This window comes from Giraffa tippelskirchi, chromosome 9 (genome assembly GCF_054371585.1).
Source record: "Giraffa tippelskirchi isolate mGirTip1 chromosome 9, T2T-mGirTip1v1.2.pri, whole genome shotgun sequence".
NCBI classification, from domain to species: Eukaryota; Metazoa; Chordata; class Mammalia; order Artiodactyla; family Giraffidae; genus Giraffa; species Giraffa tippelskirchi.
Genome location: NC_137283.1, coordinates 164,394,126 through 164,420,792, shown reverse-complemented (window position 1 = coordinate 164,420,792; position 26,667 = coordinate 164,394,126). Strand labels below are relative to the sequence as shown.

General features: G+C 52.5%; 3 protein-coding genes across 25 annotated transcripts in view; 1 reads left to right on the top strand and 2 right to left on the bottom strand.

Annotated features, from left to right (window-relative positions):
* LOC145521150 (uncharacterized) overlaps positions 1 to 6,492 on the bottom strand; it is a 38,266-nt gene extending 31,774 nt beyond the window's left edge. Inside the window, exon 1 of one of the 3 annotated variants that reach the window (XM_081529303.1) lies at positions 4,590 to 6,492. The gene's annotated coding sequence lies outside the window, so the exon portion shown is untranslated. The remainder of the gene's footprint in view (positions 1 to 4,589) is intronic. The other 2 variants (XM_081529308.1, XM_081529312.1) reach the window with 2 other exon arrangements.
* Positions 5,194 to 8,421, top strand: GPR31 (G protein-coupled receptor 31). The gene has a single exon (XM_081529319.1). The coding sequence runs from the start codon at positions 5,881 to 5,883 to the stop codon at positions 6,937 to 6,939; it is 1,059 nt and encodes a 352-aa protein (XP_081385445.1). The 5' UTR covers positions 5,194 to 5,880; the 3' UTR covers positions 6,940 to 8,421.
* Positions 8,422 to 20,350: 11,929 nt separating this feature from the next.
* The window catches only part of CCR6 (C-C motif chemokine receptor 6), a 29,940-nt gene continuing 23,623 nt past the window's right edge, over positions 20,351 to 26,667 (bottom strand). For 6 of the 21 annotated variants that reach the window (XM_081529265.1, XM_081529273.1, XM_081529271.1 and 3 more), the window contains 2 exons: positions 23,804 to 23,913; positions 20,351 to 23,705 (listed from right to left, as the gene is read on the bottom strand). In XM_081529265.1, coding sequence (XP_081385391.1) covers positions 22,587 to 23,705; positions 23,804 to 23,812 — 1,128 coding nt within the window. In that variant the 5' untranslated portion in view covers positions 23,813 to 23,913 and the 3' untranslated portion in view covers positions 20,351 to 22,586. Of the gene's footprint in view, positions 23,706 to 23,803; positions 23,940 to 24,057; positions 24,287 to 24,369; positions 24,699 to 24,962; positions 25,333 to 26,667 lie in introns of those variants that run through there. The other 15 variants (XR_014065170.1, XR_014065176.1, XR_014065174.1 and 12 more) reach the window with 10 other exon arrangements.

Genomic DNA, 26,667 nt, shown 5'->3' with positions numbered 1-26,667 from the left:
AATGACACAATCCTAATGGCAGAAAGCAGAGAGGAAAATAAAGAGCCTCTTGATGTAGGTGAAAAAGGAGAGTGAAAAAGCTGGCTTGAAACTCAACATTCAGAAAACTAAGATCATGGCATCTGGTTCCATCACTTCATGGCAAACAGACGGGGAAACGATGGAAACAGTGACAGACTTTGTTTTCTTGGCTCCAAATCACTGCAGCCATGAAATTAAAAGACGCTTGCTCCTTGGAAGAAAAGCTATGACAAACTTAGCATATTAAAAAACAGAGACATTACTTTGTCAACAAAGGTCCGTCTAGTCAAGGCTATGGTTTTTCCAGTGGTCATGTATGGATGTGAGAGTTGGACAGTGAAGAAAGCTGAGCACCACAGAATTGATGCTTTTGAACTGTGGTGTTGGAGAAGACTCTTGAGAGTCTCTTGGCCTGCAAGGAGATCCAACCAGTCTATCCTACAGGAGATCAGTCCTGGGTGTTCATTGGAAGGACTGATGCTGAAGCTGAGGCTCTAATACTTTGGCCACCTCATGCAAAGAACTGACTCATTGGAAAAGACCCTGATGCTGGGAAAGATTGGGGGCAGGAGGAGAAGGGGATGACAGAGGATGAGATGGCTGGATGGCATCACCGACTAAATGGACCTAAGTCTGAGCAAGCTCTAGGAGATGGTGAAGGACAGGGAAGCAGTCCATCGGGTCACAAAGAGTCGGACGTGACTGACCGACTGAACAAACAACAGCAATAAACTGTGTGAAGCAGCACCTTGTAGAAAGTACTGGGAGGAAATTTACAAAAATTTCAGCAAATAGTGTCTCTAAGTAGTGGGATTAGAAACATTTTTTTTTTTAATTTTACTTTACAGCTTCCTGTATGTTCTATTTCAGAATAGATCACTTTAATAACAAGGAAGTAGCTGTAAGTTCTAAAGTCTTTAACCTGTGAGTTTACACTTGAGAGGGACACATTTTCTTTGGAAGAATCAGTCCAAGACTGAGGACAGCGGTGTTCGCTGGTGTGACGAGCAGCCTCACAGTGCGGTTAGTTATGTGGACACGGGCCTCACACCGTCTTGAGAGAGACACAGAGACAAAGACGTCGGGAAGGGGGAAGATATGTGTGATTAGTGTCATGATGGAGCTCATGAGAACAAGAATTTAAAGCCCACTAGACCACTTTCCAGTTGATCTCATAAGCATAGAAATTACGATGGCCATTTTCATGTCTGGGGGAAGAAGAGCAAAGAGGAGGTGAGAAAATGCAGACAGTACTGACCGGAGGGCAGTCCTACCACCCAGCAGGAAGCCCACCCCATGCACAGAGTCCCATCTGCTGATCCGAGAGAATGGCCTGGTGGGAAGACAAGCCCCAAACAGCAGTCACTGGGTGACACCGTCTGCATGTAAAGGTCCGTGTGTGACCGGCGGTTTATGTAACAGCCGACTTCCCTTTTTACTGTGTTTTCCTGTGTTTCCCATTTCTTATGCACTGAGATGATATCAGACTGGCAATGGGGCAAAATCTGAGATTATGCTGTAAAAAAGAAAACCTGTGTCTAGGAAAATGAGCATCTATTTCTCTTAATCCTTCGAGCTGTGCACTATCAGAGTGATGGCATGAGTGTCGGGGGGGGGTTTCAACAGGAGAAGGGGGGTGGTGGGAACGAGGCGGCTGCGCTGACCACCCCCCCGCCCCCCAGACTCTGCTGGGAGGACGAGGAGAGGGACGGAAACTCAGGACCCACAGCATCACTGCCCCTGGTCCAGGCGTGGGAAGGCACGCAAGCCAGGGGCCACAGTGTCCTCACAACAGCTATCCAAGTCACCTTCAAAGCAAATTTGAAAAGATCGGATGTAGCAGTCATCTTCCCCTGAAAGCTAGCTGAGCTCCTCTTGGCTCACTGTAGAGATATGTGATGACACACACAGACACACGTGTGTGCATACATTGTCCATATCTAGTAGTTCGTCACCACATGAGGGCTTTTTAAAAAAATTATTTTATTGAAATATAGTTGATTCACAATATTGTGCTAAAATCTGCCATACAGCAAAGTGGCTCAGTTATACAGAGATGTGTTCTTCATATTCTCTCCCGTTATGTTGGAAACAGTTCCCTGTGCTCTACAGTAGGACCTGGTTGTTTATCCGTCCTGTATGTAATGGTCTGCGTCTGCTGACCCCAAACTCCCAGGCCATCCATCCCCCAGCCTCCCCACCCCCTTAGCAACCACAGACCTGTTCTCTCTGTCTGGGTCATCTGTGCCATACTTTAGATTCCACACGTAAGGGATAGCATGTGGTATTCGTCTCTGTCTGACTTACTTCACCTAATATGGTCATCTCTGGGTCCGTCTGTGTTGCTGCACAAACAGCGTGCTGCAGTCCATGGGGTCACAAAGAGTCGGGCACGACCGACTGACTGAACTGAAGATTACGCTGCGTCCAAAACGTGGTTCAGGCAGAAGACTTGCCACCTTACAAAACGTTAGTAGCTGACGCCCTGCTCACACTTCGTCCAGATTCTGAGCTCTCGTGTAGATCCTCGGTCTGGAGGGAGAAAGGGGGCCCTGGCTCAATGTTGCTCACCCCCGACCCCTCGGTGAAGCCCCTTCTGGTGAGTTTCCCCAGGTGTGAGGGCTCCTCCAGCAAGTGCAGGCCCCCAGAGGCAACACCCCTTCTCCCTGCCTTTCCTCCATGTGGCACGGCTTCCAAGGACCTTTGTTTTCACTCCTAGCATGGAAATTTCGACAGCTGCATGGAGTCTCTGCCAAAACTTGGATCCTGCTGGGACCCTCGCCAAAGCCACCCTCTGGGAGCCTGTCCCCTATGGAGCAAATCTGCTCACTGGCACGGGCACCGCATAAGGGTGTCTGGGGTTTCACACGCTGAGACAGAAGGAAATGTCTCAAGAAAAGCACAAAGTCCTGTAAAGCAAATTTATCACATTCTGTATATTTGACTGTTTCTTTACTAAAGGCAAAGGAGAAAAGGAAAGATATACCCATCTGAATGCAGAGTTCCCAAGAATAGCAAGGAGAGATAAGAAAGCCTTTCTCCGTGATCACTGCACAGAAATAGAGGAAAACAATAGAATGGGAAAGACTAGCAATCCCTTCAGGAAAATTAGAGATACCAAGGGAACATTTCATGCAAAGATGGGCTCAATAAAGGACAGAAATGGTATGGACCTAACAAAAGCAGAAGATATTAAGAAGAGGTGGCAAGAATACACAGAAGAACTGTACAAAAAAGATCTTCATGACCCAGATAATCATGATGGTGTGATCACTCACCAAGAGCCAGGCATCCTGGAATGTGAAGTCAAGTGGACCTGAGGAAGTATCACTATGAACAAAGCTAGTGGAGGTGATGGAATTCCAACTGAGCTATTTCAAATCCTAAATGCTGATGCTGTGAAAGTGCTGCACTCAATATGCCAGCAAATTTGGATGACTCAGCAGTGACCACAGGACTGGAAAAAGTCAGTTTTCATTTCAATCCCAAAGAAGGGCAATGCCAAAGAATGTTCAAACTACTGCACAATTGTACTCATCTCACATGCTAGTAAAGTAAGCTCAAAATTCTCCAAGCCAGGCTTCAACAGTATGTGAACCATGAAATTCCAGATGTTCAAGCTGGATTTAGAAAAGGCAGAGGAACCAGGGATCAAATTGCCAACATCCGTTGGATCATAGATAAAGGAAGAGAGTTCCAGAAAAACATCTATTTCTGCTTTATTGCCTACACCAAAGCCTTTGACTGTGTGGATCACAACAAACTTCTTAAAGGACAATACCATCTTCCAGAGGTAAGGAGAACACACCAGTATACTGAGAAAAAGAAGCAGAATTTTTTTTAACTCTATAACTTTGATTTTTTATATTTAAAAGGAAAATACATAATTATTAATGTTTATGTTACCTATTGAGCTAGAATATTTATAATTTAGAAAGTTTTCTGTACACTGTGAATCTGCAGTTAAGGGGTAGTAGCTTTTAAAGTCTCCCCAAGTTTTCAATACATTGAAATGATTTAATCCATTTCTTTCCTGAGTTTGTGTAACTTCTGTCCCTGAGCAGTTGAGTAAGTGCCAGCTCTCCTGGGCATCACTATGTACCACAGCATCCCCGGAGACGAGCCGGCGGTCTCCAGCCAGCCCTCAGCTGGAATGAACACATCCTCCCGTGTCCCTGGAGGTGTCACCGGAGGTACCAGGTGGGACATTTCTGCAATTGCAAAAGCTTAGACAACTCTCCAAATGCACCTTCTTAGGAAATAAGAGGCAGGTGAACCTGCGTGAAGCAGAGATAGAGGGAGGTGTGGGCTGGTGGCCCAGTTGGAAAGGAAACCTGATAAAATTAAAGCAAAAAGGAATACGAGTCAAATTGCCTGAAAAGTCACGCAGATCAAAGGCCTTGGTGGGCTTGCTGAGACCTAGACTTTCCATGCGCACAGGTGTGAGGCTGCCGCAGGCATGGAAGCCATGGTCAGTGTGGCTGAGACACGAGCTCTGGTGCAGGCTGGGCTGGGAGGACCCAGCTTCTGCTGCTCACCGCCCTGTAACCTGGAGCAAGTGACCTCACCTCTCCGGGCTGCCACGCCTTCATCCACGATGCAGAGCTTCGAACTGTACCTTCTGCAGTTCATGCCACTCAGTTCATCGCAGTAACACAGTGAGCACACGACGGTGCCTGAAGCTCGGTAAACATACAGCAGCTAGTAATCCTTACTCTTGAAAAACCTCCTGAAGCTTCCAGCTTAGGTCTCAGAAATGAAGGTGTCATAGCACATGGAACTGAAGTCAGGTGTGGAATTGTATCACGACGTTGGGAGAGAAAAGAGTTTTGCTAAAAGTCTAAGCATCGGATAGAGGTTAATGACGACTGCAGCACACGTGTCCGGACCCTGTGACGTCCCAGATAACGGCGCACAGCGCTGTGGGCGTAAGAGTGTCCCAGACACGGGGACCCTGCACACAGGTGTCCTCATAGTCACCCCACAGCGCTGCTAAGTGGAGAAGTTGGATGGAACTAAACTCTATTTGACTCGAAAGCCCAAACCAGGCTGAACAGGGACTTCCCTAGAGGTAGAGCGGTAAGAACTCCACACGGCCACTGCAGGGGGCACAGGCTCAATCCCTGGTCAGGGAACTAAGATTCTGCCTGCCATGAAGTCAAAATAGAAAAAAAAAAAAAATCAGGCTGAACAGAAACAGGGAGAATCAGGGCCAGCTGTGGGCCAAGACCTGGTGAATTAGGGTCAGGATGGGTCAGAATGACAGGCTCACCAGTATTTAGTTTTTGACTCTGCTTGTGAGTCAGGCACTATTTCATCGCCAGCACACAGAGTGTGTTCCTGGGCTCGTGGACCAGACATGCCGGTGGAGTCTGTTCGTCCGGACCCATCATCTCTTTTACTCTGCTTTCCAAGCCCATCGAGGGGGGCTTTCTGATCCCCGGGGTGCGGGTCCCGACGCGGGGAGTGTGGGAGGGTAGGGGAGCCTCCTCAACTGAAGATCAGCTCTGATGAAATGAAAGGACAAGTGAAAGTGGGCAACCATCCAATGACCTGGTCGTCCACGTCCTCTTCTGGGGGATCGCAGCACCGTGTCTGACTGTCGGGAGACAGTGCAAACTCAAGAACAATCTGTTCCCATCATTATCTTAACTTTATAAAGTGCTCCTGAACTTCCCAAGCTCCTCAGGGCCCACGCACAGACCCTCAGGACAAAGTGCTCGATTTAACACAGGACGATGGGAAGTGAAACACAATTTCCCCTTTCTCCGGGCAAAACAAAACTGCAAGGGTTTTTTCCCCTCTGCTCCTGATCCTCTTTCTCCAGACAAATCTTACTTTGTCTTTGGCTTCATCCGGATGCTGTCAGTGTGCTTGCTGTCTGTCCCGGTGGGAACCAGCACAGCCTCGGGCTCCGTCCCTGCCTTCCACTCCCGAAGCCTCGGCCCCTTGAACGGACGGACGGACGGACGGACGGTGCGAACTTGCGACATGCTGCCGCCCAACTGCTCGGAGCACAGCCATGCTGCGGACGTGGCCGTGGCCTCGCTGCTGCTGCTGGAGTGCGGGCTGGGCGCGCTGGGCAACGCCGTGGCGCTCTGGACCTTCTTCTTCCATCTGAAGGTGTGGAAGCCCTACGCCATCTACCTGCTCAACCTGGTCCTGGCAGACCTCCTGCTGGCCTCCTGCCTGCCCTTCCACGCCGCCTTCTACCTGAGACACAAGAGCTGGGGCCTGGGGCGCGCGTCCTGCCAAGCGCTGCGCTTCCTGCGGGCCCTGTGCCGCGGGGCGGGCGTGGCCTTCCTCACGGCCGTCACTCTGGACCGCTGCCTCAGGGTGGTGCACTCCAGGCTCAGGGTCAACGCGCTGTCCCTGCGGGCGGCCTGGGGCATCTCGGCCCTGGTGTGGCTGCTCGTGGCCGGGCTCACCCACCAGAGCGCGCTCCTCTCGGAGGCGGAGCGCCCCAGCTCCGAGCCCCAGGCGGGGTCCTCCTTCAGCCGCCTCCGGCAGGAGGCGCTCTTCTTCCTCCAGTTCATCCTGCCCTTCGGCCTCATCCTGTTCTGCAGCGCGGGCGTCCTCAGGGCCCTGCCGAGGCGGCTGCGGGAGCCGGACAAGCAGCCCAAGCTGCGCCGGGCGCAGGCGCTGGTGGCCGCGGTGGTCGTGCTGTTTGCGCTGTGCTTTCTGCCCTGCTTCGTGGCCCGCGTCCTGCTGGCTGCCCTCCGGGGGGCGCGCAGCTGCAGGCTCCTGAGCGCTCTGGCCCACGCGGCCGACGTGACCGGCAGCCTCACCTGCCTGCAGGGCGTGCTGAGCCCCGCCTTCCGGCGCTCCTACCGCCAGCTCTTCTTCACCCGCACACTGCGGGCCCGCAGGCAGCATGCAGAGGCCCCGGCCTGGGATCTCAGAGACTCAGATTCCTGAGGACCGCCCGCCCTTCCCCAGGCGAGCAAGCAGGACGGGAAGTCAGGATTCTGTGCCGCACACTTCACACCGCGCTAGCAAGGGTCCTGCCCACGGTGTTCACCGGGATGTCCTCCAGCGATGGAGCCTCACGGAGCCGCTACTCAAAACTGAGAAAGTGGAGCCGCCTTGACACGATCCTGGGGCAGGCTGAGCTGCTCGACTATGGCCCCACGCTCGTAGCTGAGAAAAGACGCTCCGGTGTCCGGTGATGGAGGGGAGGAGGAAGGCGGCATGGCTGGTGTGGTTCTGACTGTTCAGCACTGGCAAATCAATTTAACTTCCTATGCTGGTTTGTAAATGCAAAGAGGTCTCTGCTCCTTTGCACCTACTGTGCAGACTGTGGTAACAGACGTGGGGAAGTGGGGCTTCGGGTCTGAAACCAGGTTCCGCCAGGTGTAGCCGTCCCGTGCTCAGCTCTGCCTAGCTCACGGCGGTTTGATAAAGTTGAGCTTCAGTTGCATAAATTGCAGGTCACACCCAAGACAGCACGGTCAGTGCCTACATTCATTATTAGGAGTGTTTCTTACTAAACCTCTCAAAGGCGCGTGTAGAACTCTCTAGGGTTTGAAACGCTGCGTGCTTCTGAAACTCCGTCTGCTTCCCCTGCTCTAAAATAACCACTGCGCTTTGAGCCTCCAGGGAGGAGCACTCGGTGTGAGACACCACTTTGCATGTGAGAGCGTGCTTTCCACCCAATGCCCGCGTACGAGAGCGTGCTTTCCACCCAATGCCCGCGCAGAAGTCCTGAGCAAGGAGGCTGGGGACCAGCCAGGGGCAAGGCCACCGCAGAGGAGGTGGGCACAGCCCCTGGACACCGGCAGCACTGCCTCTTCTCTCACTCTTAAATGATGACCCAGATTTGCAGCCCACGCTGCTGCCAGAAGACTTAGAATGTCACCTTCATATCTGCCTCATCTCCTGCTCTCTGTTCAAGGCGGTGGTGCCGGCCAAGAGAGACTCTAAGATGCTTAGAAGGGGCCTGGGGTCTGCTTGCAGCACTGGGTCCCATGCAGCCCACGCTGGGGCCTCACATGACCTTTGCCTGTACCGCCCCCGGGGAGAGAAGTCTGCTCTTCCCAGAAGGTGCCTCTATGATCGCTGCAGTATTTAAGGTTAAAACTGCTGGAATTAGGCAACAGGAAATGGCAAAGCTACCTCCCCTCCAGGATCTGTGTGCCTCCCACGTATGCTCCTTGCCAGAACCAGACTTGACACGTGGGCATGACCTTTCTACTGTGCCCCTGAAGGATGTAGGCCACCAGTACTAGGCATACAGTGTGCCCGGGGTCCTGGGGAATGTGGGTACCCAGCAACTCTGCGCCCTCTTCTCGGAGTTCAGTTCCTCCCAAGTGAACAGAATTTCAAAGGACTTAGAAGGGAAACAGGACCAGATGAGGTGTGATGCCGCTGAATAAAATTCTCTGATGTGACCTTTCTAAACTGTGTTTCTTCCCTCTCAAAGAAAAGAATTGTCTCCAATTCTCTTCCTTCGATCTTACTGCATATGCAATTTAAAATGCTGCTTTAAAGAAACAGGGAAGCCTGGCATACTGCAGTCCATGGGGTTGCAGAGTCAGACACAAATGAGCGACTGCACTGAACTGAACTGAACTGAAGGAAACTAACATTCAATATAAGCATTTTCCATATTATGATAAGTTCCCCATAAACCTTATTGATAACCCAGTTAGTGTGTGCTGATGACATTTACATTCCTAAGCAGGTAAATCCACACCCTGAAAATGTGTAGCTGTCTAGACATCAGGTATCCTTGGGGTGGGGGGGTGGGCAAAGCCAGCCCACATGACCGTCTGGACAGGCTTGCTGGCTCACACTGGGCACTGACTGCTTCCCCCACGCCGTCTTGCCAGGCTCCCTCCCCAATGCCATGGCCAGTGGCTCTGCCCAAACTCAGGCGGGCCAAACGGGGAAGTCTCGTCACAGAACTACTGCCTCTCAGGGTCCTGAGGACCGTCTCCTGGACTCGCTGTGGGAACAGCCAGGGAACTTTTGAAATCTGGATGCCTCAGCTCACCCCAGGGGTTCTGACTCAGTTGGTCTGGGAGGCATGGGCAGGTTTGAAGTCCCCTCATGAATTTCGTTGGGTTTCCCAGGTGGGTCCAGGGTAAAGAATCTGCCTGCCAATGCAGAAGATGCAAGAGATTCAGGTTCGATGCCTGGGTCAGGAAGATCCCCTGGAGAAGGCAATGGTGACCCACTCCAGTATTCTTTCTGGAGAATCCCATGGACAGAGGAGCCTAGTGGGCTACAGCCCACGGGGTCGTAAAGAGTCAGACGCGACTGAGCAACAGCATCAGTTCTGTTGCTGTGCAGCAGGCTGAGAGTCCCGGGGTCAGCGGTCATGCCTGGGGCCCCACATCAGCATGCTTCTCCATCGCTTCCTTGCCTTGTGACTTGGGACAGTTCAGCCGACTTCTCTGAACTTTCCTCTCGTGTGGCTGAAATAGTAGATGGAACTGTGGGCACGGAGCCCGGCCCATGGCACAGCCCACAGCAGGTGCTGCCTGGCCATTTCCATGCCATCCGCTCAATCAACGATCTCTGTTTACATCCCAACAAGCCCGTGGTCCCTTTGGGGACAGAGCTTTTCACCTACACACCCTCAACACACCCTCCTGAGCCCGGTATCCCGCAGCTCTGAGAAATCAAAGCTTTATTGCTATTCTTTCCTTCCAGTAATTCCTTTCTGCATATTTTCTAAGGATCCTGTGAAACGGGACAACCTTTTGTGTGTGGAAGGTTCAGGATCCTCCAGGCATCTCTGTGGATGTTTTGGTCACCCGGTCCTGTCTCTCCCGTCGGACGCCAGGTCTGCACTCGGATGGGCCTTTTCTTTAAAGACATGGAGCACGGAGGCTGTCTTCTCCAGATTATCTTCTCTGAGTGAGGAGATGACTCAGAATGAAAGTGTGAGTAGACAGTACACGACGGGCACCAGAACCACAGCCGTTTTGCTGCCAGTGGCAGCTTTTGGTTTCTCTTCTCCCGTGACTCACTTCTTGTAACGCAGTGGGTCCCCAGCCTTGGCTGTGTGTCTTGCAAATCTCAGCCCTGCCTCAGCTCTGACCCAGATTTCTGTAGGAGAGTTGTATTTCTTTCTCTGCTCAGATCATGCCGTCACACTTTGAAAATCCCGGCCACCATCTCCTTCCCGTTTCCAGGCTCTAGCAGCCGCTGCGCCCTCCTGGGTCACACGTCCTGCAGGTGCGGGTTCCGACCTGGGACACTCTGGGTTCTGTCCTGGGAGCCCCTCCCTGCCCACTGCCCCTGCCCGCCGCCCCTGCCCCTCCCTAGCTGGCTCACCCTGGCCCGCCGCCCCCTGCCCGCCCCCTGCCTCACCCTGGCCCACAGGCTTCCGAGGGCCTCCCGTCTGCGCTCCCCACCCTGGCAGCTCCTTGAACCAGGCCTGGCGCACAGTAGATGCTTAATAAATCTGCACAATAAATACATACACAAATCAACCTGATTTTAAGGTTTAAAAATTCACTTTATTCACTGTTTACTAGAGATCTTTATAAAATGGGCAGAGGCCATCCCAGCAGAGGAACGCTGGACCCTGTGACTCTAGTTCTAGTTGTCGGAGGATTCCCCACCCTGTCTCCGCCGTGGCCGCACCATCTTCCATTCCTGCCAGCGGTACGCGAGAGTTCCAGTTTCTCCACCTCCTCGCCAGCCAGTGTCATTTTCTGGTTTTGCTTGCTTGCTTGTTCGTCTTTATAGTAACCATCCCAGTGGATGTGAAGTGGAGAAACATTTCTTTGACAATCACGAAGCGCTTGATGACTTCAGAGACAGACAAGAAGGCGAGAACCGGATCCACAGCGAGTCCGTTCTGAGGCCACCCTGCTCTGTACTCCACCGAGATCTCAGACAGCTTCCATTTCTAAGCCTCTTTTTCAGTGGAACTGTCGGCCGGAAGACCCGTGTCCTGAGGGTGGTCGGAGAAGGCACTCCCTGGACACAGCGCCGAGGGCCTCCCGTGCCCAGCCTCAGGCCTGGGACCCCCGGGAGCCTGGAGTCAGGGCGGGCTGGGCCGCCGTCCCCAGGACCGCTCCGGCCTCAGCTGGAGGTTCAGCTCTGCTGCCCTTCGGCCGGGGAAACTAGAACCCATCACCCGGGGGCCCAAGTCTCCATCCGGAAAGGGTGATAACCGTTTACTGAAAGGATGGCTGGGAGGGCGGCCAGCCGCCCGGGACCGTGTCCTGACCCCTGCACACCGGACACCTGGGGTCTTCAGTGCCTGGCGCCCGCAGAGCAGCCGTCTCCCAACTGCGGTCAGAACACAGGAGGCTAGGGAGCTGCGAGGCGCCGGCCCTTTTCACACCCTCCCCCGCTCCCCCGGTACCCAGGCTGACACCCCAAGTTCACCGGCCCCGTCGCCTCCTCGGGCACTCCCTGCCCCGGGCTGGGCCATCGAGGACCTGATGGGAGCTTCTCCCCATCGGTCCAGCCCCTAGACAAGTGGCACAGATGGTTTCCACGTTTGCATTCAAATAGGACACTTTGCTTAACACACCAGTCTTTGTCCTGTGACTTCACTTTACCTCTTCAGCCTGTAGGGGAGAGCAGAGAGGAGACCATGCCCCAGGATGTTCCTATTGGTCCTGCGTGCCAGGAGGCTCACAGGGCAGAGGACAGAGATGTGAGTGTGCTGCACAGGGTGTGGGAGACAGAGGGGGAGAGAGGGTACCAGGCCTGACCTCTGAGGCCCTTCACAGTCCTGCACAGTCACCTGGCATGCACCCGGCCACCTGGCGTGCACCTGGCCACCTCGCGTGCACCCGGCCACCTCGCGTGCACCCGACCACCTGGCGTGCACCCGGCCACCTCGCGTGCACCCAGCCACCTGGCATGGCTACCTCGTGTGCACCCAGCCACCTGGCATGTACCCAGTCACCTGGCGTGCACCCGGCCACCTGGCGTGCACTGCACCAGCACAGTACCCATCTGACCCCCCAGGGGTGCAGGAGGGGCCTCCCCAGGCTGCCGCTATGTCTGGATGGTTAAATCACTGTCCATCTCGGAATTCTAACAGCTACCTGAAGGCTGCATTCTGCCTGCAGAAGGCTTCTGGTTGACTCACAAATAATTTTTAATTTGCTTTATATATATGTAGTTAAAAAGTTCCAAGACTCTACATTGTTAGAAGTCTGGGTTTTGAAAACTGGCAGACCTGCCAGCCGTGGGCACAGACCACCCCCCCAGGCCTTGGTGGGGGTGGAGCCCCGCCCTGGAGTGGACCTCCTTGCTAGTCCGTCCCGGCCGCTGGGTGTCCCTCCTGGTCCCTGCGAGCAGCTGCGCCTTTGTGGACTCTGGTCTGCACCTCCCTGCCGCTGTGTGTGTGCTCAGTCGTGTCCGACACTGTGGACTGTAGCTCACCAGGCTCCTCTGTCCCTGGGATTCTCCAGACAAGAATACTGGAGTGGGTTGCCATGCCCTCCTCCAGGGGATCTTCCTGACCCAGGGATTGAACCTGCATCTCCACGTCACCTGCATTGGCAGGTAGACTTTTTAGCACTGAGCCACCTGGGAAGCCCATATGATCAAGGTACATCGCTACCGGGAAAGTCCACATCATTGTAGTAAATGAACATTGAAATGGCTTCACTGACCTATGGTGATGGTGGTTTAGTTGCTAAGTCGTGTCCGAATCTTTGTGACCCCATGGACTGTAGCCGCCAGGCTCCTCTGTCCATGAGATTCTCCAGCAAGAACACTGGAGTGGTTTGCCACTTGTTTCTCCAGGGGACCTTCCTGACCCAGGGATTGAACCCAGGTCTGCCGCATTACAGGCAGATTCTTTGCCAGCTGAGCTCGGAGCAGTAGGCTCACTGACCTACCCATTACCCTAAAGCACTGACCACCTGGGAAGCCCGATCTACACCTCACTGAATTTCAAACGCATTTTTCAGCTTCCCTTCTTTGGTCAACATGGTGGTTACTTGTCCGTGTCCACATGGCCAGACCTGGGTGCCCAGTGACTCACCCGACCCTAATTCAGGTGCTGTGTGGAGGCGTCTATGGACGGGTCAGCATCTGCATTTGCTGCCTGTGAGGAGAGGAGATCACCCTTCCTGACGCGGTGGGCCTCATCCAATCAGGAGGGGGGCCTTAGACGGGGAACCCTGGGTTTTCCAGAGAAGGAGGTGTTCTGTGCTCGGACTCAAAGGCAGAAACCGCCCGAGCCTGCAGCCTGCGGGCGTAGGAGTCAGACCCCTTAAATGAATCCCTGCACCCGTGCACACACCTGCCTGCTGCTCAGGGAGGAGGGCTCTCCTCCACTCTCGCTCTCCCCATCCCGTCATCGCAGCAGTGATTTCAGCTCGGCTGTCAGGGCAGGTCGTCTGAAGGTTTGCTCTTAGCGCTTTACTTCTGTTTCTGCCGTCCCTGTCTCCCCGGCTCACCTCTCCTCCACGCTCTGAGCGTCAGCTTCACCTGGGCCTCTGTTCCCTCCCATCCACAGTGCCCTCCTGTCCTCTGAGGTCCTCGCTTCTCCTCAACACACGTCATCCCCACCCCTGGCTGTGCTCTAACACCTTCCCGTGCCTGCGTTAGGGACAGTCCGGAGTCCCCAGAGCGCGTGTATTTGGTTTCCGTTCGACGTGAAACTGAGCAGTTCTCGGTTAGATTCAGCTCCTATCAGATCAGGCTGTGTATTCGCACAGCCCTGTTAGACACAGGAGTTCAGCGCGGAGGACAGGTTTGTTTTCCAGTTCAGTTCAGTTCAGTCACTCAGTCGTGTCCGACTCTCTGCGACCCCATGGACTGCAGCACTCCAGGCCTCCCTGTCCATCACCAACTCCCAGAGTTTACTCAAACTCATGTCCATCGAGTCGGTGATGCCATCCAACCATCTCATCCTCTGTCGTCCTCTTCTCCTTTTGCCTTGAGTCTTTCCCAGCATCAGGGTCTTTTCAAATAAGCCAGCTCTTTCAAATGGGCCAATGTATTAGAGCTTCAGCTTCAGCATCAGTCCTCCCAATGAATATTCAGGGTTGATTTCCTTTAAGATTGAGTGAGTTGATCTCCTTGCAGTCCAAGTTATTAAAACTCAACAAATATATTTAATTATAGCAATTATTTCCAAATTTAAAATGCAGGCAAAAGAAACTCTTTTTAAGGCTGATCAGGAACCTGGGATGTGAACACACTCGCCAAACTCGAGGAAATAATTCCTCCAAGCGGCCGCGAGCTCTGCTCTGGGGGAGATGCAGGCAAACCATTTTGGTTTCTAAGTTGAATTTCAGTGTCGAGGGGGAGAAACTCGAGAACTCTCTCATGACTCACTTTTCTCATTTTCACTAGAACTATGATGCTATCATACTTTTATTTATTGAGACCCCCCCAATCCTGCTGCATCATAACAAGCCTGTAAGCAGTTAGAGCTTTAATTTACTCTAAAACATTTAGTTTGATTCCAAACACCAGCGTCAGAAAATTTGAAGAGCTGTCTGCCCAGAAAAATGCATTGGCTATGACTTTTGCCAACACGAAGGCAAACACTGTTAAGATAAAAGAAGAAAACAGCAAAAATGAGGTAGCAAAATTCCCTGGGACTATGGTAACTCAGCAATCGCATTACTTGAAAATTAAATTCCCAACGTGACACTTAAGGGGTGTGTGGGAGGAGAACTGGTAAAGTGAGCCGGTTCGTCAACCGAGAGGCAGACGAGGGGACCCTGCCGTCCTCCGTGGGCGAGAGATGGGAGGAGGCGTCCAGCAGGTTCTGATGGGGGGTGGGGGGCGTCTCCCAGCCTCCTCGCCCACTCACACCAGACCGCAGGAGGGAAGGGCCTTCCTGGGCACTGGCGACGGGGGCCGCTCCCCTCCTGGTCCTGCCCAGCTGCCTAGTAACCATGGTAACCGCCACTGGCCTGCGGAAACCTTGATACCCAGGTACCTAGGTAACCAGGTACCAAGGTACTCAGGGGGGCCCCTGAGACCCCCGCCACACTCGGCCTGGGTCCCATGGGGCCTGAGACTCGCACCTCCCTGCCAAGACAAATTGGATCAGCAACGCTGGCATTTTCAGTTCAGTCACTCAGTCGTGTCCGACTCTTTGCAGCCCCAAGGACCGCAGCACTCCAGGCCTCCCTGTCCATCACCATCTCCAGGAGCTTACTCAAACTCACGTCCATCGAGTCAGTGATGCCATCCAACCATCTCATCCTCTGTCGTCCCCTTCTCCTCCTGACCCCAATCCTTCCCAGCATCAGGGTCTTTTCAGATGAGTCAGCTCTTCATGTCAGCTGGCCAAAGTATTGGAGTTTCAGCTTCAGCATCAGTCCTTCCAATGAACACCCAGGACTGATCTCCTTAAGGATGGACTGGTTGGATCTCTCCAAGGGACTCTCAAGAGTCTTCTCCAACACCACAGTTCAAAAACATCAATTCTTCGGCCCTCAGCTTTCTTTATAGTCCAGCTCTCACATCCATACATGACCACTGGAAAAACCAACCATAGCCTTGACTAGATGGACCTTTGTTGGCAAAGCTGGCATTTTAGATGGGACCAAAGTGTTCATGGAGAGAGATATGAGACCCGAATGCCAACAACACAGCAGGCCTTCTGGGCCTGGGGTGCAGACTTGGAAAAACGGCCCAGGACAGCTCCTTGGGAAGGCCGGGCTGTCGGCCACTCTGACGGCATCGCCAGGGCGGCCACCCATCCCCCACTGACCTCGTGCACAGACAGGACGCACTGAGACGCAGGAAGACACCCCGGCCAGGTTTGCCCTCTGAGATGCTGGGGCATCTCCCCTGGACGTCCCGTAAGCGCAGACTGTGCCCAGCAGGTGGCGGCAGTGTCCTGCCCGGGAGGTCCGCCCCCGACGTCTCCTGAGAAGTCAGGCCCCTTGAAGCTGGCCTGTGCGCTGTCCCTCAGCGTCCAACTGAGAGTCAGTTCCCAGGCAGGTTGATAAGCAGTCCGGGGTCCCCAAGGAGGAGACAGGGGTCTGGGGCTCTCGAGGAGACAGGGAGGGGTCTGGAATTCTCAAGGAGGAGGAAAGGACAAATATTTATTTTCTACATTCCTTAGTCTTTGTCACATAAAACTTTCTTTACTCTGAGAGCTGATGATTACACAACAAAACAACTCAGCTTAAACGCTGTTCTAAGGATTACATGACAATGTGTCTTGTTCCAGAACGTGTTTCTCCTTAAGAGACCTTTCTGACTACTCCTAGTATCTTAAGACGTATGTTGTGGGAGTGGGTCTGATAAAAACAGGCAAGGCCTCCCTGAAGGCAGGAGGAGAAGGGGACAACAGAGGATGAGATGGTGGGATGGCATCACCCACTCAATGGACATGGGTTTGGGTGGACTCTGGGAGCTGGTGATGGACAGGGAGGCCTGGCGTGCTGCAGTCCATGGGGTCACAAAGAGTCAGACAGGACTGAGCAACTGAACTGAACTGAAGGCTAGCAAGGGGATCACTCTCCTTCCCCCTCCTGATGTCTATGTCAGAAGCTTTCTCTGTCACTTTTCATACTTAGCTCTGCTACACAAAAGATCCTGAGTGATCAAGCCTGGTCCCTGGTCCCAAAGCTAAATCTTCTTCTCTGGAGATCATGAATCGGACACCGTTCACCATAAGCTATCACAGCTCTTGGGGACCCCATAGGCTACAGCCCTCCAGGCTCCCCTGCCCATGGAATTTCCCAGGCAAGATTACTGGAGTGCGTTGCCATTTCCTTCTCCAGGGATCTTCCCAAGCCAGGGATCGAACCCGCATCTCCTGCATCTCCTGCATCTCCTGCATCGCAAACAGGTGGTTCTTTACCGCTGAGCCACTGGGGGAAACAGCGGCTCATAAATGCATTTGTTCATCACTAGCGTGGAGAGATGTGCAGGGTCATCGCCTACATGCTGCGTTCAGGAAAAAGGGCCCCCAGGTGACCTTTTAAAACTCAAATTCTTAAATGCAAGAAGCCAGTTAATCTTTAAATGAGGCGGCAAAATGAAATTTTCTCATTAAAATATTTGCCCTAATTTCAAATGTGGTGAAAAAAAGTGAAAGTGTTAGTCGCTCAGTCATGTCCGACTCTTTTTGACCCCACGGACTGTAGCCCACCAGGCTCCTCTGTCCATGGAATTCCCCAGGCAAGAATACTGGAGTGGGTTGCCATTCCCTTCTCCAGGGGATCTTCCTGAACCAAGGATCGAACCCGCATCTCCTGCATTGCAGGCAGATCCTTCACCATCTGAGCCACCAGGGAAGCCCCCTGATGCAGTACTTAGATGATTTAGACTGACTGGCTCCGGATGCTGTGCTGGTCATCACAGCAAGTGTGGGAGGAGGCCGTGTGTAGACAGAGGGCCCTGGGCCAACCCGCCTCTCAGAGGCTTAGCTGAGACCATTACCAAGCTTGCACTGTGCTCTTTTTACTGCAGCTAAACATTTCTTTAACACTTACAACCTTTGCTCTTGTTTTTTTAAAGCAAGTGGTACTTCCTTCCATCAAAGTTCATTCCCCTAGTGTCTCCTCTCCCCTCCCACGGAGTAATGGTCCATCATGACACAATTACATCCAGTGTGTTCACTGTTACTACATGTGTGTGGACACATGGCTACTCAGTGGGAGACATCTCTCCAGCCTTTCTTTACCTTGTTGTAATCACAGGACCACATTGAAGCCAGTAGATTAGGAGAAGTGATTCCTATGACTTTCACATTGCGTCATTAAATAAAAGGCTACCTGTTTCCCCCTCTCCTTTTCTCTGTTAGCTGGAATAAAAATGTGATGGAGGGAGCTAGAGCAGCCCGCTTGCATCATGAGGACAGACTGAGGTTGAGGACAACAGCACCCTGCTGGTGGTCCTGGATGGTCTACCTGGACTCTAACACAAGAAAGAAGTAAACAAAGGATTAGAGGGCTTCCCTGGTGGCTCAGTGGTAGAGAATCCTCCTGCCAGTGCGGGAGATGCGGGTTCCCACACGCCGCAGAGCAACTAAGCCCTTCTGCCACAACTACTGAGCCTGTGCTCACAAGAAGAGAAGCCACCACAATGAGAAGCCCCTACTCACCACAACTAGAGAAAATCCCGCACAGTAATGAAGACCCAGCACAGCTATAAATAAAATTATTTAAAAAACAGGGATTAGAAAAGACACAGCTCTTACTGCTAGCTAGCTCTATTATTGATTTACCTAAAAACATCAGGAAAATTATTGTATTAGCAAATGCAACTCTGGGAAGAATGTGAGAAAGCAATCTGGCAATTTTCGGTGAGTTGCAGAATCGTAACACAAGAATATAAGCCCCAGCTGCTCACTCTGAGCTCTGGTTCTGCAGCCTCCCCGTGTGTAAAGTCCCTGAGCTGGAGGCCAGCAAGTCTGGCTCTCTCGGGGCAGCAGGCACCACACAGGATGAGCTGCAGTGATTCCTCTAGTCCGACCATAAGTTTGAAGCCCTGACTCTCTCCGCGGTTGTGAGGGAGGCTACGGGCTGCTGATCAGACAGCAGGGGCCTCTGCAGCCTCCAGCCAGGGATCCTCTGTCTGTGCAAACGGGTGGGCAAATGGGGCCCTACCTTCACCCACACCGTCAGAGCTGCTTCTGCGGCCACAGCCGCTGCCCACCACCTGGAGGACCCTGAGAGAAGAGGGTGCCCTCTTGCATCGAGCACAGAAGTGGTCCAGGTTGGGGGAAATCCCCACTATGGAGCTAGAGGGCGGGGCTGGGGAAGCAGGACCACCCCCTCCCCCGGGGTGGGATAGAAGGGGCAGGTGACCAGCAGAGGCTCCCAGAGGAGGCCCGTCTTCAGGGGGTGCATCAGCGCAGGCCAGAGGGCAGGTGTGTCCGCCCAGGACCACAGCATCATCATTGTCCGCATCTAGTGGGGAGCACACCTGAAAACTGAAGCCCACAGTGGGAATGACTGCCTGGGACCCACCTCACCAGGGAGGAGGGCACCACCCGGAAATGAGTTCTCACGTCTGAAATCAACCCGGATACGAAGAGCTGCTCTGCCTCCAGAAACCTAGTCATTATGGGCTGGTTTGATTTGTGACCCCCAGATTAACTCCCTGGGGTCCTGACCCCTCTTCCTCAGAACGTGACTGTGTCTGGAGTGCCTGTGTGCTAAGTCCCTTCAGCTGTGTCTGACTCTTTGTGACCCCAAGGACTGTATCCCGCCAGGCTGCTCTCTCCACGGGATTTCCCAGGCAAGAATTCTGGAGGGGGTTGCCATGCCCCTCTCCATGGGATCTTCCTGACCCAGGGATCGAACCTGCTTCTTTTATGTCTCCTGCATTGCCAGGCAGGTTCTTTACCACTAAGGCCACGTGGGAAGCCCAGATTTAGAGAGAGGATCTTCATGAGCTGATTAAGTTAAAAACAATACCGTTTGGGTGGCCCTAATGTGACTTACGTGGCCTTATGTGACTGGTGTCCCTATAAGAGGAGATTAGAACACCCACACCGCCCCCCAGAAGCTCAGCCAGGAGGACACAGGAGTGAGACGGCCGTCTGCAAGCCAGCGAGAGGCCTGGGGAAGAACCTGCTCTGCCTCACCAGGGCCTCAGACACTGAGGAGTCAGTGTCTGTTGTTCAAGCAGCCTGGTCTGTGATACTTGGTTTCAGCAGGCCTCCCAACAAGACACACCAGTAGACTGTGCGCGAGCACGCACTGCATTCATTTAGACCAGACTCTGCCCTGGTATCTTCCAGAATGCCCGGAACTGGCACACTGGCGGAAATCTTACAAAGATTTTAAAATATTGTACTTTCCTGGCCTCATTTAAGAGCTAGCTTCTCGTCATCAGAAGAAAATCAGTGTACAATTTGTAAGACAACACTTCAGTGCCTGAATTTTCACCTTTGCTGATATATCATGCATACATATATATATATATAAATCTCAATTATCCGGAAGTAATTGCTCGAGACTACCTCATTTACTTTGTAACAGAAACCACGAAAAAATATCTTCTGGTCAGTATATATTAAAAACATATACATATGTATATGCAAGAAATTATGCATGTGCATGTAATTAATTTATTACTAACACCCTGGCAGGTGTAAACCCACTGTCCCTCCACGTACAGACGGCTGATCCCCAAACACAGTAGAACAGTGTTTGTAAAGATTCAGAGGAGGGGCGAAAAGCACACACTCAAGGTCCAGCCAGACCCGACCGGGAGAGAAGACACGAGAAACAGGAGAAAGGAAGACCCCGGAGCCATCACAGACCAGTCTGGGGTCATTTAATGTGGAGCAGAGACACGGTGGTCCCGGGTTGACCGGGGGTGTCCGCCTCTGAGTGCCAAATGGCTATTGACACACCTGTTCTGACGCCCAAGGCAGCAAGAAAAAGAGTCCCATTTAATGAAACAAAGTACATAGTGTGTTTGCAAAACATCTTTATTCATTATGGCTGAAATCTGAGAAGAGTTATTGCATAAAGAGGCAAGTTTCACCCGTCTGGGGCCAGGTGCAGAGGAGCTGTGCAAAGCTTCTGTGTGGGTTTAGAAACACACTTCCCCAGATCGCATCAGGGCTCTGGTCAAACCGAAAGAAGCATCTGAGTGACGGCTCCTCTGCTTTGATTTCTAGAGTCACATGCTAACAGGTTTGAAAGACATGGGACTGCTGAACACCTGGGTCTCCAGTCAGAACCCTGAGACTGGAAGACGATTCCTACTTCACCCACAGAACAGTTTTATCTTGCAAAGCCAAAACTGTGTTTTAAAAATACAGAATTTGGATCTTAAGAAACCCCATTGAATTGCATATAGAGACATAGCTGAGGCTTGCAAGAACAGGAGAAAGTTTCAAATAACATGCTGGTCAGCATTAACCATGTCAGTATCTTTGCAGTTCATGTCAGGACCTTTCTAATACACATCTGTTGGGGGAGGGGGGAGAGGCAAGGAGGTTGTTTATTGTTTGGCGGTGCAGTTTGGGGAATCTTGGTTCCCCTATCAGGGATCAAACCAAGGTCCTCAGCAGTGAAAACAGAGTCCCAGCCACTGGGCCACCACAGAGTTCCCACGTGTGTGTTTCCATAAGGTGTGCTGATAGTTTTCCACTTTGTTGGTGGTGGTGTTCAGTCACTGTCTTCTAAATATACACATTGGCTTAGAAAAGGTCTTTGGAAAATGATACACAAATTTTAGGTTCAGTTCAGTCGCTCAGTCGTGTCTAACTCTTTTCAACCCCATGGACTGCAGCACGCCAGCCCTCCCTGTCCATCACCAACTCCCAGAGCTTGCTCAAATTCATGTCCATAGAGTCAGCGATGCCGTCCAACCATCTCATTCTCTGTCATCCCCTTCTCCTCCTGCCTTCAGTCTTTCCCAGCATCAGGGTCTTTTCCAATGAGTCGGCTCTTTGCATCAGGTGGCCAAAATATTAAAACACTTTCAAGACTTGAGTTCTATGAACTTTCTATGAAGTCAAACAGAGTTGTTAAAATCTGATTTTGTAGTTAACCTCAGACTTCAGATAAAACCAATTTACAGCAGCAGAAACCAACATGACCCTTGCTCTCTGCCAGCTAATTTGAAGCTTGTCACAACCAGACTCTACACATCTTTCTCTAATACCACAATGGAAAGGAACAAAAGCCCTTTCATTATTATCTCAGTAGTTTCCTGGTTCTTTTGCTAAAAAGTATTCTAAACAATTAAATTTTTTTAAACTAATTTTTAAAAAAATTTAAACAACTAACTCAAACTGGGGTTTCCCTGGTAGCTTGGTTGGTAAAGCATCCGCCTGCAATGCAGGAGACCCCAGTTCAATTCCTGGGTCAGGATGATCCCCTGGAGAAGGGAAAGGCCACCCACTCCAGTATTCTGGCCTGGAGAATTCCATGGACTGTACAGTCCATGGGGTCACAAAGAGTTGGACACGACTGAGCGACTTTCACTCTTAACCTGTACTATGAGCCCCAATTTTACTATGTTTTGTTACACAAGTATTTATTAAGCACCTTTGTCTAACTGATTTTTAGAGAAGTGCCATCATGGAGAGAAACACAACACTCTGTACTTCCTGATGTCCCGTGACGACTGCAGCTGGGGACCAGCATCACCAGCACTTACGTGGCCACGTCTTCAGTCTCTGAGCTTGTTTTTTCTTCTGCCTTTTACGATCTTGTGCAAGCTGAGTGCATCACAAGGAAATGAGATAAAGCTCAAGCCAGCCCATTTTGCTGCTGTGATGGCCGACAGTAACCATGGCAATGGAAAAATGGTTAATCTTTTGCCTAAATGAGTTATGTGCGGGCTTTTGTTTCTTGTTCCTGTTTTGTTTTGTTTTTAAGCCATAGGATGTTTTGCAATGACCAGAAGAAAGTGTGGTTGAAGGCTTCTTTGCGAATATTCCTCAAAGTGTTAGCGCTTGTGAGCAGTTCGTTTTCATCCAGCGCTTCCCAGAGCCTGCTTTGTGGAATGCCAGCCATCAGGGACAGGGGCTCAGGGAACGCCCGGTCAGGTGAGCTGGGGGTGCTGCCTGTGGGAACCCCCCGGCTCCTGGAGCGCCCGCGGCCCTGACCCTGCAGGAATGACCCCGCTCGCTTTTGCTTCATTTCCACGCCCCCCCGTGCATTCCCGTCCTGTCTGCATCGAGCCTGGGGGTGTCACATGGTGAAGGAGGACGGGTTGTCGTTGTCGGCGGTCTCGCTGTTCTGCCGGGAGACGAAGGTGTCCGAGTGCAGCCGGGTGCAGGAGAAGCCCGGAGCCTTCTGCTTCCTCCTCACGCAGCACAGGTCCGTCATGATCTTCAGAAAGTAGCTCCGGAACTTCTGGCCGATGAAGGCATAGAGCACAGGGTTGAGGCAGCAGTGCAGGAAGGCCAGCACCTCGGTGACGTTCCTGGCGTAGCCCAGCAGCCTCTCGCTGCTGCACGAGCGGTCCGTCCTGCCCAGGTTGACGGCGGTCACGAGGAGCACCATGTTGTGCGGGATCTGGCAGGCCAGAAACACGAGCACCACCGCGATGATGACGCGGATGGCCCGGTGCCTTTTCGAGTTCTGCGCCTGGACTAAGGTCTTGACGATGAACGTGTAGCAGAAGATCATGAACACCAGTGGGATGAAGAAGCCGAAGAGGAGCTGCATCCCCAGCATCAGTAGCTTCCAGCGGATGGGCTCGGACACGGTGTGGTACCGGGGCTCGCAGACGTCACCGCCCTGCAGCTTGTACTTCTGGTTGAACGTGAAGGTCGAGCTGGAGATGAGGAGGGACACCACCCACACGGCCAAGCAGATCAGCTTGTGGTGAGCCAAGGTTCTGGAGCGGAGCCGGAAGGACTTGGTGGCCTGCACAATGGCGATGTAGCGGTCCAGGCTGATGCAGGTCAGCAGCAGCATCCCGCAGTTGAAGTTGACGGCGTAGATGCCCCGGGTCAGTTTGCACATGATGTTGCTGAAAATCCACTCACCGGTGGCATGGTTGACGGCCCAGAACGGCAGGGTGAGAACAAACAGTATGTCTGCCACGGCCATGTTCAAGAGATAAACGTCCGTCATGGACTTGGCTTTCTTATAGAAGGCAAAGGTGACCACCACCAGAATGTTGCCCAGAAGGCCGCAGACGCATATCAAGGAGTAAGCGACTGGCACAAAGAGCCCCGAGAAACTTCTGACCTCCTGCAAGGAGCACAGAAAGCTGTCATCATCCAGTAAGTAATCGGAACTATTAGCTAATCCAAAGTAGTCTTCATTTGAATCATAGATGTTGGTGGAATTCACTGGTTCCTGGAAAGTGAACAAAGATAGAGTCAGCTGCAGTGTAATTTTCTAGGAGTGAAATTGACTGATGTTATCCTCCCAGCCAAAATAAAAAGGATGCTCACCACTCTCATCCTGGCGCTTGATCTGGGCAGAAAGGCCGGGCCTGGAATAGAAGGCAATGGACTTTTCACCTCCTCTGGCTCACAGTGGAGAGAGCAGGAGAGACGTGAATCTAAGGAGGAAGGAAAGCAGAATGCACTACAGTTGAGTGTTCTCAGAGAGCCAGAGAGTTAAGGAAATAGAATTCTTCCCATCTCAGCACAAGAGTGCACAGCATGCTACTTTATAATCCTCGTTTAGAACTGGCGTCAGTGACCTCTTTCCATAGACGGCCAGACAGTAAATATTCTAGAATCTGTAGGTCGTGCAGTCCCAGACACCACTACTCAGGTCTGCTGGCAGAGCCTGACAGCAACTTCAGACAGCCACGTGAACGAGAGGGCAGGCCTGCCGTGGGCCACGGGGTGTGACGGCCGATCCCCGACCCGGAGTGTAGAAGCGGGTGGTATCAGCAAAACCACAGGCTCACTCTGCAGAAAAACACTCTTAAAGAATTCAGTTTAATTACATTCAACAAGATGCCACTGAACAAAATCTGTAGAAGTGTAGATGTTGCTAGGATACTTACAGTTTATAGTCCTTGCTTGAAAATATATATATAATTTCAAAGACTGCATGGCTTCCCAGGTGGCTCTAGCGGTAAAGAACCCACCTGCCAATGCAGAAAACATAAGAGACGTGGGTTTGACCCCTGGGTCAGGAAGATCCCCTGGAGGAGGGCATGGCAATCCACTCCAGTATTCTTGCCTGGAGAATCCCATGGACAGAGGAGACTGACAAGCTATGGTCCCTACGGTCACAAAAAGTCAGACACTTCTGAAGGGACTTAGGAGCCACAGATGGGTCCAAAATACACTCTCGCTAGCAACCACTGATCTGCTGGGGCAAACACACCCTAATCTTCAGAAACCAGGCTTTAGGGAGGAAGGCTCAGGCTGGCACGGTTAGGGAACATTCTGTGGACAGGACAACACTGTGTCCCTGGAGAACAGTCCCCGGCAGGTGACCACTCTGGCTGAAAAGGAATGCTGAGCACTGAGTGTTTGTGAAACCCCAGCCGGGCTGGGTCAGCTTGACAGCTGTTAAACAACCCCGATGGCACTGATGATGTGTGGGAATGCCAAGAGGGGAGCTGCAGGGCTCCAGGCTCAAGGAACTCACCAGGAGGTGAGTTCAGGCTGGAACTGGGGCCTTGCAGGAAGGCCTGTGAAATCCATCGCTTGAAACAAACAGGCAGAGGGGAAGGAAGGATTCGCTGCTTTTCCCACAGCCCCTCAGCCCTCTGTACCTGGTGTGGGGCATCACTCTGCTTTGTTATCCAGCCACGGACAGAACGCCTGGCCTGGAAGTCTGAGACTCACAGGAAATGTGCGTTCCCTCTTCTCCTTCAGCTCCCTTGCACTGGTGGCCCAGGAGGCCAGGAAGAATAGAAATGCCAGCCTTGGATGCTCAGACGGAGAAGGAGGACCCTGCCCCAAGCCCATCCAGCTGTACCAGGCCAGTCCTCAGCTATGGAGGCCACACTGATACTGGGGGAGGGATCCCGTGTACACAGAGGTCACCCTGGAGGACTTCCTGCACATGTTTCTTGTGTCATGTGATTCTCCCACTGCGGCTTCCTGACCACACAGCAGCTGGCCTAAACCCACTTCTCTGCTGCCCGGAGCCCAAGTCTCTGATCTGCCCGGTCCCTGCTCTGGACGCAAGAACGCAGGGACGCTTGGCTCACCTCTGCGCTTTTACAACTGCCTGCAAAAGATGTGTAATCAGAGCTTCTACGTTGCAGAAGCATATGAGGAGATAAGCATACATCAGATCACCAGATTAAATGTATCAGTCGAAATATGACTTCAAGATTTGTGCTTCCGGCCACAAGGGATTAGCAGAGACCAAACACACCATCTGCATCAGAACCAAAAATGCCCACAGAATGTATCAAATCACAGCTTCCAGACTGGGTGATGGACGGGGACTGTAGTCCCTGCCAGGAGGATGGCGAGGCGGGCAGTAGTCTGAGCTCTGCGAAGCCCCCTGGTTCTCACTGGGAGCAGTTCCCGTGTGCAGAGCAGGGGCACAACCCAGAGAACGGCCTCCTCATGGCGCTGAGGAGACAGGGGCCAGAATTCAGGGAGGTGGGCAGATGAGAGAGAGGCCACACCCAGAGAAACAGGGGCCCGCAGAGCTGTCCTGAGAGGAAGGGGCGCGCAGCCAGGGAAGAGCCCTCAGAAAGGACGCAGTGCCGCCCGCAGAGGCCTCTGGAGACAGGCTGGAGACAGCCCTCCTGAGGGCGGAGCGGGGCTGCGACAGACGTCGGCCGGGGGCCGTGTTGAGCTTTCAGCGTTTAGCCCAGTCTAACACTCTCTCACAGATTTTTTTTTCCTGTCCTCGTTGAACTGCACTTTGAAAATGATTATTTTCTGGCTGAACTATACCCTGCCCCTGTTTACTTCTTCGAGAAAACACTCCCTCACAGCCCTTTCCTTCAGAGCGCCCTTCATTCCAGAAAGAAGCTCAGAGAGCAACAGCCTCTAGGACCACCGGAGCCTCTGATGGCTGACGGCTGAATGCCAGCGATTCCGAAACTTTCCTGAGGTGAAGAAGATTACACACCAGCTCCCTCTTCTGCAGCCCGATTTCCCACCCCTGGACTGTGAGACCCTTTTCTCCTCTCTCAACGGAGGGCACTGGCTTGAGGGCCCAAACCCCTGCAGTCCCCTTTGCCTGGCAAAGCAATCAAAGCTGCTCTTTTCTGCTTCACCCAAAACTCTGTCTCTGCACTTTTATTCGGCACCAATGAATAGAGGCCGGGTTTCAGCATTAGCAGCAACCACGACCTCCAAGTCCCAGGACCCTGGGAGCATCCTCA

Coding starts and splice junctions, on each gene's coding strand:
- GPR31 (XM_081529319.1), top strand. CDS start 5,881: ATGCTGTCAGTGTGCTTGCTGTCTGTCCCGGTGGGAACCAGCACAGCC.